General features: G+C 18.8%; 3 protein-coding genes across 3 annotated transcripts in view; 2 read left to right on the top strand and 1 right to left on the bottom strand.

The window, feature by feature from the left end:
* Positions 1-2,416: 2,416 nt before the first annotated feature.
* PF3D7_1142100 (conserved Plasmodium protein, unknown function) lies at positions 2,417-10,633 on the top strand (the record flags this gene model as incomplete). Its single annotated transcript, XM_001348066.1, has 1 exon — positions 2,417-10,633. One exon carries the CDS (start codon positions 2,417-2,419, stop codon positions 10,631-10,633), a length of 8,217 nt encoding a protein of 2,738 aa, XP_001348102.1.
* A 711-nt stretch (positions 10,634-11,344) lies between these two features.
* PF3D7_1142000 (heptatricopeptide repeat-containing protein, putative) lies at positions 11,345-13,423 on the bottom strand (the record flags this gene model as incomplete). The annotated part of the gene is made up of 1 exon (XM_001348065.1): positions 11,345-13,423. One exon carries the CDS (start codon positions 13,421-13,423, stop codon positions 11,345-11,347), a length of 2,079 nt encoding a protein of 692 aa, XP_001348101.1.
* A 1,308-nt stretch (positions 13,424-14,731) lies between these two features.
* PF3D7_1141900 (inner membrane complex protein 1b, putative) overlaps positions 14,732-15,000 on the top strand; it is a gene marked incomplete at both ends in the record, with an annotated part of 1,515 nt that continues 1,246 nt past the window's right edge. Inside the window, one exon of the mRNA XM_001348064.1 lies at positions 14,732-15,000. This exon is cut by the window's right edge and continues 1,246 nt beyond it. Within this exon, the coding sequence (XP_001348100.1) occupies positions 14,732-15,000 (269 nt within the window).

Genomic DNA, 15,000 nt, shown 5'->3' with positions numbered 1-15,000 from the left:
TTTATAGTTATTTTTTATATAAAGCATAATTTTTAAGAAAAAAATAAAACAATTAAACATTTATTATAAATATATAATATATAAATATATTTTTAAGTGTCGTAATTATAAAAAGAAGAAAATAATAAATAAAATAACATATTTATTATACATATATATTATATATATATATATATAATATTTATTATATCTACATTGGATTATTACATATTATGTGAGATATTATACGAATTATAAATTTTAATAAAATAATAAAGGCATATATATAATAAAATAAATATATATTTTTTGTATCGTTTTATATATTTATTTTATATTTTTTTTTTTTTTTTTAATTGTATATTTTTTTTTATATAATTATTATATAATATATAATTATGGGAAGAACATATATTATATATATACATTATTTATATTAATATATATATATATAATATTATAAATAAATATATTTTTATTTATTTTATATATTCCTCATTTTTTATAATTTTTATTTCTTTAGAAATATCTTTTTATTTATATATATATTTATTATTTTTATTTTGAAAACATCATAATAATAATAATATTTAAAATATTAAACCTTTTAAGACGAATGTTTTGTATTTATTATTTTTTAATATATATAAAAAAATATAAAATAAAATAAGTATTTTTTTTTAGGTTTTTATTATCATCAAATATATATTTTTTTTTTTTATATGAAAAAAATTCACGAGTTCATAAATCCAAAAAATTAAATATATATATATATATATATATATATATAATATATTTATTTGAATATTTAAAAAAAAAAAAAAAAAAAAAGAATATATTTTTATATATTATAAAATGATAATAAAATCTAAATATTTATTTTCATATCCTTATTATATATAATATAATATAATATAAACAAAATAAATAAGTATAATATTACTTATTATACAAAACTGTGGTTTTTTTTTTTTTTTTTGCAGCTATATAAATATTATAATTTTATATTTTTTTAAAATTATAATTATATATATATATATGTTATGTAATGAGAAATATCTTTTATTATATCGTTTTATTTTTCATTTATTAACACCCCCTTTTATATTTAAAATAAGGCAACATAAATCAAGAGAGATGTATTTTTTTTTTTTTTTTTCTTTATTAATATATAAATGTACATATACAATACATAAAAAGCGTAAAAATATAAAGATGATAATATACATATATATATATGTATGTATGTATGTATTTATGTATGTATTTATGTATTAGTTTATATATGAATTATTTGTATATAAAACAATATGTATTATTTATATTCATCATTATATATATATATATATGAATATATTTATTATGTATCTTTTTATAAAACACATATGTATTAAAAATATTTTCCCATCTATGTTTTATGTATATTTTATCTTTCTTATTTGAACGCATGCATTTGTACCTTTTATATTATTATTATTATTATTATTATATAATATAATCTAATGTTTATTATATATACATATATTTATTTATAATTAATAATTTACAATATAAATTTTTTTTTTTTTTTTTTTTATCATTCCCCTTCCTTTCTTTTTTTTTTTTTTTTTTTTTTTGTCTTGCCTTAATATGATTTTTGATTTGTATTATTGAAAAGAAAAGTTTTCATACTATAATTTTTATTTATATGGTATTTATATGTATGTATAATTATATATTTATTATATATATATATATATATATATATATTTTATATATATCCGTATTTTTTATTTTACTTTATTTCTTATTATACGAACCATACATATATATATATATATAAGTACATATAACACACATATATTATAAGTATACATATATTGTTATATATTATTTATTTTTATTATTTCTGTCATTTATTCGTTTATTTTATTTTATTTTATTTTTCATTTTTGAAAAATGATTTAATTTTTCTTCTTGAAAATATTAAGGGAAAAAAAAAATAATAATAAAATAAAATAATAACAAGTAATATTATTATATATAAATATACAAATAAATAAGTTCATATGCATGACTCTGGAGGAAAATAAAAATAAGAACAAAAAAAAAAAAAAGAAAAAAAAAGAAAAAAAAAGAAAAAAAAAGAAAAAGGAAAGAAATGAATATAAAATAAAATAAAAGAAATACATGATTAATGTTAAATTGTAATAGTCTTCCTTTAAAATAAAATATATACATATATATATATATATATATATATATATATATGAATAGAACCCTTTTTGAAGATACAAAATAAAAGATTTATATATATATATATATATATATATATATATACCTTATACAAGCCCAATTCAAGTACATATATATATATATATGTTTATATTTATATATTTATATTTACATTTTTTTCACTTTCTTGTTTTACACAATATTAAATTAAATTGTTAGAATAATGAACGATAAAAAGAATAGCATTAATAAAAGTGGTAGACATTCTTTTAATCGGAATTTAAAAAAAAAAAATATATACAAAGATAATAACAATGTCTATAATTATTCTGAAGGTAATAAGAAAATATTCAAATATATGAATGACCTTAAATATAGTAGTTATAATAATTTAAATGATGGACATTCAGACAAAAGCTCTAGTAACAATAAACCGAGTCGAAAAAAGAATCTTTTGAAAAAGAAAAGAAATGAACATTTTAATAAAAAGAAAATGAATAGTACTAATAGTGATCATCATTATGATGACGAAGATGAAGAAGATGACGATGATGATGAAGAGGATGACGATGTTGATGATGATGATGACGATGATGATGAAGAGGAAGACGATGTTGATGATGATGAAGAAGATGATGACGATGATGATGATGAAGATGACGATGATGATGATGAAGATGATGAAGATGATGAAGATGATGAAAACGATGACAATGAAAATGAAAATGACAATGAAAATGAAAATGACAATGATGATGATGGAGAGAATGATCAATATCGTCATAAAAATAATATGAATACAAATAATAATTTTGCTATAAATAAAAAGAATAATCATATAGATGTTGATGATGGAGATTATAAGAATTCTTATTTTTATAACGATTTAGATAAATCTAATAAAAAAAATAAAGTGAATTTAAAAAATTATAATTCTGATTATTATGATATATATTCAAATATATATTCCTATTATGATATATTTACAGAGGAAAAAACTGATAAGAAAAAGTTTAAATATTTCAATGATGTGTTTTCGAATTTTGATAAAAAATATGAAAATAATAATAATGAATATAATAATGATAAATATAATTATGATATGAATAATAAAAGAAAAGTACAAGAAAAATATTTACAACAACCCACTGTACGCACTTCATCGACAATAGAGAAATCAAATACGTCTCCTCATTATTTATCACAAAAAAATAAAAATCTCTTGAGTAAAAGTTATGGTAGAGAACATAATATAAATGATGAACAGAAAATATCTTCTAATATAAATGAAGAAAATATATATAATGAATATTATGATGATGGTATGTATAATCATAAAAGAAATATTCTTAAGAAAAGTGCTTCAGCAAATATGATGGATAACCAGAATGTAAAGAATAATTATATTAATAAAAAAATTAATAAAAAGAGAAACGAGAATAAGAATCACAAAGATATAAATCAAAATATACATCAAGATGTGCATAAGAATATGGATGACGATGACAAAGCTTATGTTCATATTAATTATGATGAAAAGGGAGATATACATAAAATGAATAATGATTATCATAATAATATATATAACAAAATATATGGTAACAATAATAATTCTGATCGTAATAATAATCATAATAATCATAATAATCAAAACTACTATGCAAACGAATTTAGTCACGTCAAGGAAAACAACTGTGAATATACCGATGTTGACGAAACAAGTAATGTGTTTAATAATTTGAGTGATAATTATATAAAAAATAAGAATATAAGAAAACAAAAAAGAAAGAAAAATAAGAAAAAAACAACTCTCTCTGACAATGAAAAGGCGACTAGTGATCTAAGTAGTATCCACAATAAAAAAATAAACAATAATATGAATAATATGGATAATATGAAAAGGATTAATAATATGAATAATATGAAAAGGATTAATAGTATGAATAATTTACAGAGTGAAGATTTAAATAATGATCCTATGAATCAACAAGATTATGATAAAAAATATACCTATTCAAAAGAAAAATCAGAAAGCAACATTAGTCTGGATAGTTCATGCTCCTTCAAATGGGAGGCACATTTAGAAAAAGAGAAAATGAATGATGGTATGCAAAAAAATATAAAGTTTTTAAAAAACCCAACAAAAAAAAGAATGTATAAATTAAAAAAAATTGTAGAAATATTAGAATATACAATATATAATGAAGAAAAACAAGGATCCAAATTAGAAGGGAAATTATACGACTATGTTGTACTTACCAAAAATTTAAAAGAAAAAATTATAAATTTAGAAAATATAAATACTAATAATAAAAATAAAATGCAATCATATGAAAAAGATATAACCAAATTAAAAGAACAAAACGAAGAAATGAAATTAACCTTATCAACTTTTGAAAATGAATTAAGTAATTTAATTAATAAATTTGACAAAAACTTTGCCAAAGAATTAATTGATACCAAATCACAAAATGATGTATTAAAAAAAGAAGTCGAAAGATTGAAAGGTGAAATAGAAAAAAAAAATTCTGAAATAAAAAAATTTGAAAACTTGAATGATTTATCTAAAAAGTTACAAAATGAATATATGGATCATGCTGTTCCTTGTGATGTAACAGCGTCAAACGTAGAAAACAAGACAGATGCGAATCTTGAAAATAATCAGAATGGTCCATTTAGTAATAATAATATTTCTACTTCATTTAATGGGGTCTATAAGGATAATGCAACCGAAGTTACTAATATGAATAATAATAATAATAATAATAATAATATATGTAATAATAATAATAATAATATATGTAATAATACATGTAATAATAATAGTAATAATAGTAGTAATAATTACATTTGTGATAATTCTTATCATGATGGAAAGACAAATAATTATACGAATTACATAGAACAAGATCTTTTTTTAAACGAACTTCCATTTCAATATGGATGTAGTGATTCCATTGAATATAATATTGTCGATGAATTTATATTAAAAATAAAAAGTTCAAGAATGTCGTACGATAAGAATATCGAAAAATATGATGATCAAACCAAATCTGTAATTTATGGTTCCTATATTTCTACTTTTATTATAGAAAATAAAGATATATGTAATCATAAAAAGATTTTAAAACTTTTACAAGAGTTCTGTCTTGTAGAATCGAAATTTTTACATATTCATTTATGTTTAAAAAAAGAAAGATGTGATAATATTTCACAAAAAATCTTAGAAAAGGAAGTCATAAGACAATTAGAAAATAATGAATTTGATAAAAATAAAGAAAGAATATCAGTTATTAGTCCAGTTATTTTATTATTAATATTTAAAAATATGAATATAATAAATTTATATAAAATATTTATATCATGTTTAAAATGTGATAATTATAGATGGTTAAGAATTATAAAGAAATCATTATTTATAAAATTTTTTGATGGTACCTTATTCGATACCAAAATCAAAATAACAGATGGTTCTTTTGTTAGGGAGATTAAATTGATTAACCTCTTGCTTAATGGTAATGTACCAGACGAATATATATTTTCTGAAAATATGAACAATAATAATAATATTAATAGAGACCATTGTATTAATAGTTGTGTTGTTAAGCAACCATTAAATTTAAATCAATTGAACATGGTAAATTACAAAATGAAACATCCATTATTTTATTGCTCTAATGAACAACTAAAACGATTTGTTTATAGAATGTATTTGAATTTTACTAAAGAACCGATAAATGTATTTAATGGTGACAATATATATCATTATGTATTACAAAAGAAAAATCTGGATGTTTTAAAGATATTAAAATTATCGGGAAAACATTATAATTATATATTTGAAAAAAACAATATAAATAAAACACCTTTAGATTATATAGAAAATGAAGATATACGAGTTGATTTAATATCCGGTTATATTTTAGATATCGCTGGTAAAGGAGCTGAGAATTATAAGAATTCAAATTATAATATAGCATATGATCTATATACTGAAGCATTAGAAAAACAAATAAAATTATCAGAATCTGTAAAAGTAGGGAAATCAATGAATGAAAATATAGGGAAATTATATTATAATAGAGCAAGGACATTAATGCATCTTAATAAATGGATGGATGTTATTGAAAATTGTAATAATTGTTTAAAATATATTCCTAAATATGTAAATGCTTTTGATACACAAATACAAGCATATGAATATTTATTAGAATATGATAATGCATTGTTGATTTATAAAAATATGTGTTTAAAATGTAATATCAAACCTGATGAAAAAGAAGAAAAATTAAAAGCTCAAATAAATGCTACATCCTTTCAAGTTTTAAATATTAATAAAAATTGTTCCATATCGGAAATTAAACAAGCCTTTTCCAATTTATCAAAAAAATGGCATCCTGATAAATTAGGTATACATATAAGTCCAGATATTAAAAAAAGACACAATAATCATTTTAAGAGATTGTTTAAAGCGAAACAAATGTTACTTAACGAAGTAGATCGTATAAAAGAAAAGAAAAAGAAGGAAACGAATTATATATATCCTCAAATTATAGAAGATATAAATATTAATAAAAATAACAATAATAATATAAACCAAACAAACACAAAATCAACTGACACAAATTTTAAACACATGAACAATAATAATAATAATAATAATAATAGTAATGTGGTTTATAACACCAGAACTAATAATCCTTATTATTATAATGTACAACCCAACAAATCTAACCTCAATAATACTCAAAATATTAATAAAAGTCCATCCTATGAAAAAGATAAACATTTGAATTATGATCAACATGATGATAAGACATACAAATATGAACCCAAAAAAAGTTCAAACCATTTTATGCAATCAAATGAAAATCATATATATAATAATTCAGCTAGCGATATAAATAAAAATGTTAATAATGATAATAGTAATCTTCCCAATGTTAATGATATAAGAAATAATATTTTCTCGACGTATAAAGATGATATAGATAAATTTCAAGGGAAATTAAAAAGTTATAACAACATAAACAATAATAATCATATTTTCAATAACAATGTTGAAGATAGTAACAAACATTTAGATAATAAACTTTCCAATTTAAATAATGATAAAGTCGATGAAAGCTTTTATAAAAAATTAAAAGAAGAATATGAAGTTCTAAATTATGAAGAATTAATGAATCTTAAAACAAAAACATTTAATTCTATAAATAATTTAATATTAACAGAAGTTAATTTAAAAAGAGAATATCAAGAATTATGTAATAAAGAAAAAAATAATGTTATTATGAATGCAAGGTTATGTATCCTTCAAGAAATTCAAAAAGCATTATGTGTTAGATTAGATAAGGAAAGGAAATTGAAAGTAATAGAAAATATTATTAAAAATAGACAAGAAGATCAATCATCCATTTATTCATCAAGAAATAATCATTTAAATAATAGTAATAATAATGATAACCATTTTGTTAAAACAAATATTGATGAATCTCATGTACATACAAATAAATCTGATGAAATGAATCTACAGGCGGATCGCCCAAATCAACAAAATTATAATGCTCTGAACAAAAACAAAAGTACTACAACAAATGAATTCAGTGAAAATATTTTTAACGATCAAAAGGAGCATGTACCTTTAAGTAGTAATATGGATAGTAATAAAGGAAATACTTATGTAGATGAGGAACCAATTGATTCAACCAAAAATAATAGAAATGACAACATTAGCAATAAAAATGTTCATAAAAAGGATATTCAAAATATTAACCAAAATAATAATATTGTGGGATCAGATCAAGGTGATGATATCTTTTTTAAAAATAATAATAACAATTTTGGTGAAGGACAAGACATACAAAATATACATCATAATGTATATAATAATACACCTACTGATCAGAATAAAAAAGAATATGAAGAAGAATCAAGTGGCTTCAATAATATACAACATGATAATACTATGAAAAGTCCTGTCGACAAACATATGGATCATAATAATGTCCCTATAAATGAATGGCCTGGAGATGCACATGAAAAGGAATTAAATAATATATTTGTTAATAAAATAAAAAATAATAATGATGCACAATCATATAAAGGCATAAATAACAAAACCATTTTTTTGGAAGAAAATAATGATGAAAGGTATAATCAAGAAAATGAAAAAGAAAAAAATTATACGGAAAATAAAGAATATCTGAAACGAAATGAGAATCACAATAATATAGAAGAAGAGAGTTTTATCCATTTAAGTAATATTAAAGGAAGCACAACAAATAGTAATATAATGAAAATGGGTAGTAATTTAAATACATCTAATAATATGAATATTTTTTTTAATCAACATAATGAAGAAGAACATGAAAAGGAACAAGAAAGGGAACACAAAAGTGAAAAAGAAGGAGAAAAAAACAAAAATGAAAAAGGAGGAGAAAAAAACAAAAGTGAAAAAGGAGGAGAAAAAAACAAAAGTGAAAAAGGAGGAGAAAAAAACAAAAGTGATGATTTATTTAAAACACCCCCTTCATGTTCTTTTAGAAAAAGCAATACAATAAATGATAAGAATATGAACGAGGTTAATACATATTTGTTTAATAGTAATCATTATAATGATAATTATGAAAATATAAAGGAAAACACAAATAATTATACAAATGATTATACAAATGATTATACGAATGATTATACGAATGACAATATAAATAATAGATTTATTCCATCTGATTCACAAACAAAAGAAGATTATAATTATGATAAATATCGAAAAAATGAAGATATTAATAATGTTCCTATTATTAATAATGAAAACATTTTTAACAATAAATTTAATACGAACGACCATTCTAATAATATTCATTTGGATAATTCATTTAATGAAAATTTTCATAATTTAAAAAAAAAAAATAATGAAGAGGGAAATTTAAATAATGATAAGGAAAATATTAATAGTAATATAAGAAATGCACATTATGATTATACAAAATCGTTTATCAATATGAAGAATAATGAATATAATTATGATGAACAATATAATTATGATGAAAAACATAATTATGATGAACATAACAATGATGAACAATATAATTATGATGAAAATAACCATGATGAACATAATTATGAATATCATATGCATGATAAAACTAATTCGTTTCCTAATCAAATTAAAAAGAATACATATCATTTTAATAAAAAAGATGAAGAATTTAAAAATAATGATATGACAAATTTTAATGACGAAGAAAATAATCAAATTTTTAATAATAAAAATCATATTCATAATCAAGTAGATAGTCAAGATGATTTATTATCTTCATCTAGAATGAACAACAGTAACCTTTTGAAAAATAATAAAAATACAGACAAAAATAATTTTAATAATAATAATAATAATAATATATTTTATAGAGATACAAATAATAATTCTTCTTCTAATCATTTAAATTATAATTTTACAGAGACCAAAATAAAAAATAATCTGAACATCTCAAATGTTATGTATTCAAATGATAACCAAAAAGTAATTATTAATAATGACAATTTTTTAAATTTATATAAAGAAAATAGTACTAATAACAAAATGATGAATAATAATTTAGAATCTAATTTTAAAAATGACATTGATAGGTCTTCACCATCTTTAATAAATGATAATAAAGTAGGTGACCAAAAAAAATCAATGTTCTATATAAAAGAAGAGAAAAATAATAAGCAAACATATGTAACATATGATAATAATAATGATGATGATGCTGACGAGGAGGAAGAAGAAGAAGAAGATAATGATAATAATAAAAACGTACAGGAACAACATTATATAAATAAGGAAATGACTTCAAATTCAGAACAATATGATAATAATAATTATGACGATGCCAACAATAATAATAATAATAATAATTTTCGACAGTCTTTCTCATTAAATAATATACATTCTAATCATATGAATAATTATCAAAATCATAATAATATTTTTAATAATGATGATCAATCTTTTACATATGATGATGGAGATTATTATAATTTAAAAACATCAAATTATGCATATGAAAATAATAAACTTAGAAGTTTTTCTATCTTTCCAAATGATAATGAACAAATCAATAGTGACATTTATTCAAACGATCGGAATACCTCATTTAATAATTTAGATAATGATATTAATGCTCAACCAAAAACAAATTACTCGTTTAATGATAATATGCAAAAAAACATTTATCAAAAAAAAAATTCACAAAATAAAATGTTCAGTACATACGAACAAAATGAAAATGTCGATAAAATAAATGATTTCCCTGAAGATAATAAAAAAAAACAAACACAAGATAGTATACAACCAAAAAAAGGATTTAAGAAATTCTTTAGTTCTGATGATAAGAAAAAATTAATTGATCAAAATAATAAAAAAAATAAACTTAAAACAAAGGATAAAAAATAAAAAATAAAAAATTTAACCATCAAATGAAATTCTTTTTAATACAAGCACAAAAATTATGTGTACATATAAATGATCATAATCTTGAATATTATAAAAAAAAAAAATAAAAATAAAAAAAAATAAAAATAAAAAAAAATAAAATAAAAAAAAAAATAAAAAAAAATAAAAAAAATAAAAAAAAATTAATATATGCAAGCATGTGTTTATATATGTGTATGTATACACATAAAAAAAAATATATATTTATATATATATATATGTACATATGTTATAATATGTATCATTTTATGTGCTTCATTTTATTTTTGTATAATTTATTAGAAACAGTAAGGAACATGTTAATATATTCATTCATATATTTCTTCTTTTTAATAATGTATTTATTATATATATTATTTGTATTCAAGTTTAAAGACAATATTGTAATATTTAAATATATATATATATATATATATATATATATATATTTTTTTTTTTTTTTTTTTTTTTTTTTTTTTCCACATAGATAATACATTTATTTTTATAATTAAAAAAAAAAAATAAAAAATAGACTCATTTATAATTTTTTATTGTTATAATAATTATATTAATGTATAATTAAGTGATGCTATAAAATATAATATATATAATATATAATATTTTATATATATATATATATTATTATATATATATTGCATTTTCTTTGTTTTTATTTCTTTCAACCCAATCGTATCATTTTACCAATAAACGTAAAGAATTTAATATTGTTTTAACTTGTTCATCATATTGGTTATTATTATATTTAAAGTTTAACAAGTTCTTTTTTATATTTGTTAAGTCAAATATATGAATTTTATTTATATCATTTATTATAATGTTTAATATATTGTCGATTTGAACATTTAGACAATTTATAATGTCTTGTAATGGTTTCATATTATTATATTTAGATATATTTAATGTGTCATTTTTGATATTATATATTTTTATTAGAATATTAAAAATTTTAGCAATATCTCTAGAGGATATATTTTTATTCTTATTCTTTATAAAAAAGTCTATATAAGTTAGTATAAGATTTATTATTATGAAAGCATTATCTATTATATATGTCATATATTTCTGATTTTCTTCCTTAGAAATAATTTTTTTATTTGAATATAACAATTCATACAAGAAGTTTAAAAATGTATCACATGATATACTATTTATACATAAATTTAGAAATAAGTTTTCTTTGTATATTTTATTCTTATTCATTTCATTTATTATATTTTTAAGATATATAACATATATATGCACCATATCTAACATGGGGTTTTTTAGCATATACGTTAAAATGATAACCCTTTGTAATGGTTCAATATCATTTATTATTTCCATACTTTTTAAACAAAAACTTTTATAAAAATCATTTGTATAATAATAATTATATAAAGAAAATGTATAACACATGTTACTTATATCGATATTATTAAGATATTGTAATTTTAAATATTCAGCAATTATACCTAGTAATTTATTATCACGATGTTTCATTTTACCAATACAATATAAAAACAGACACAAACTAGAATGTTTTTTATTTTCTTTTTCCTTAACATTTATATCATCCACATTATAATCTATACCTACTCCATTTTCTTCTTTACTTATATAATCAGTATGATAAGACTCTTTTTTTTTTTTTTTACAATTATTCGTTTTATTATTATCATTAAATTTTTGAGTATTTCCATATTCTCCTATTTCTACATGAACATCTTCATAAGATTTTAAATCCAATCGTTTATGTTCACAACTGAAATTATTTAGTTTGTTCTTCTTATTATTATTACTATTATTATCATTTATATTTATATTTTTGTTTATATTTTTTTTTTCATTTTGTACTGTATTTATAACAGCAATATTATTACCTTCCATGCTTTCTTTTAAATTTTCGAAAAAGGGCTCACAAACAACCTTATCATCTTTTTCATTTTTTATTTTATATTTTATTTCATTACATAAATGAAGAAAAACCTCATAATCATATATTTTCATTTTGGTATATGCATATGCTATTTTTGATAACTCATCTACTGATGCATAACTTATTTTATATATCAATTCTCTACTTATACGATTTATGAATGAATCGTATTTTATATACAATCTTGAATAAGATAATAATAATAATGACAAATCTTTAATATTAAAGTTTTTTAACCATCTCTCATCAATATTATCTGCTATAAATTTAAATATATCATATTCATCGTAATTTATTTTTGACAAATAATTCAATGTCACTGTTATGCTATACGGTTGTAAAAATGGTAAATGACATTTTAATTCATTACATATAATATTCCAAGCATTTTGGTTATCCTCAATCAATTCTAAATTATTACATATAATTGTATTATTATCAACTGAAGATATTTGGCTTTTTATACTTGACATAAGACCATTAGTCTCCACAGAAACATTATTTTCATCATTATAATATTCATCCTTATTATATCTTTCCATATTTCTATCAAGATTTTGATACAAACCATTCATATATAATTTTTTCGCAACTGATCCTAATTTATTTCCATATTTTTTATGTGGTAATTCACTTAAATTAATTTTTTTCAACCATAGGTTTCTTTTCTTTTTTCTATGAATATCCTTATTTTTTAATACATATTCTTTCCCTGTGCTATTATAAAATCTTTTCATTCCAATATTGTCTACAATTTTGTTTGTACAAAAATTATTTCCCCAAATCTTATAAAGATATTTCTTACGATTTAATATAAAAAATATTATTTTGTTCATTTTTCATATTGATCTAAAAAGGAAGGTCACATTTGTCCTCACACATAGATAAATATATATAACACATTGTTCATTTTTCAGGTAAATTTTATGGAATTTAGATTTTTTATATTTTAATTATATCTTTTTAATAAATTATATAAATATTATTTCATAGTACTTTTATTATTGATATATATATATATATATATATATATATATATATATTTCTTCATACAGAAGATAAGTTATTATATGTGAAAAAATTTAATTATAATCAAAATGTCAACAAAAATTACATTATTATAAATACATAATATTATATATCTAACCTTTTTTTTTGTGAATTCAAATAATCACATATTTAGTCACATGACTCATATTAAGTAATTGGGGTTCTATTCAATGTTAACATATAGAGAAGAAATTTAAAATATATTAAAAATTGCTATAATAAAAATATTAAATAAAAATATATTTTTATATATTTTTTGAATTCATAATAAAAGATATGAACTGGTCATAATTTTTTTTTTTTTTTTTTAAATTGGCTAGCTATATATTATACTTCATTATTTAACTTTTATTTTATTTTTTTAATTTTTTTTTTTTTTATTTGTTTATTTGTTGTTGTAATGGATACATGTATATATATATATATATATATATATATATTTATTTATTTATGTAGGTAGGTATGTATGTATGCATTTTATTACATAACATATTTTATTAGATTTGATATTTAACACATATATTGTTGTACATTCAAACTGAAAAATATAAATATGAATAAATTTCTTTTCATATTTTTTCTTTTTTATAATTTCATTATTTATTTGTACAAATACTTGTATCTCCTCTTTATTTTTTATATTTTTGTTTTAGTTTTTTTTTTTTTTTTTTTTGTGTGTGTGTATATATATAAATGTATATTTTATTAACAACGGTATAAGTTAATATCATTCTACACATAGTTTAATTATATTTTTATTTATTTTATTTTATTTTATTTTATTTTATTTGTTGTTCCATATAATATTTTTAACTCACGCTCACCACTTTTGTCGATACAAGAAATGTTTGTTTTTATCAAATAATATCATTTTGTTTGTATTTGTATAAGCCGTTATTATATAACACCTTATATATATATATATATATATATACATATACATAATATTATTTCATTGTATTTTTTTAAGTCTCATAATTTTAACAACATTTCAACATCAACAACACAGCTTGTTTTTTTTTTTGTTTTTTTTTTTTTTTTTTTTTTTTTTTTTTTTTTTTTTTTTTTTTAAATTATTTATTACAAATAAGATAATGTCTCATTATAATCCAGAACAACTAAATTTTGTTAATAACCATAGGAATAATGTTAAGGAAGGATATTTTTATAAAAATAATTTATTAAAAGAAAATAATAATAAAATGGAAAGTTCTAAAAATTGTATTATGGTGCCTTTAATAAATAACCCTTCTCATAGTGAAAATAATTTTTCAAAGAATAATAGAGATGAAAATATAAATGAAGAAAAATCAAAATACCAATTTGAATATCAAAATAAAATAATACAAGTTCCCGAATTAAA

Source organism: Plasmodium falciparum (genome assembly GCF_000002765.6).
Source record: "Plasmodium falciparum 3D7 genome assembly, chromosome: 11".
In the NCBI taxonomy this organism is placed as follows: domain Eukaryota; phylum Apicomplexa; class Aconoidasida; order Haemosporida; family Plasmodiidae; genus Plasmodium; species Plasmodium falciparum.
The sequence above is the reverse complement of the archived record's forward strand: the minus strand, read 5'-3'. Positions and strand labels throughout refer to the sequence as shown.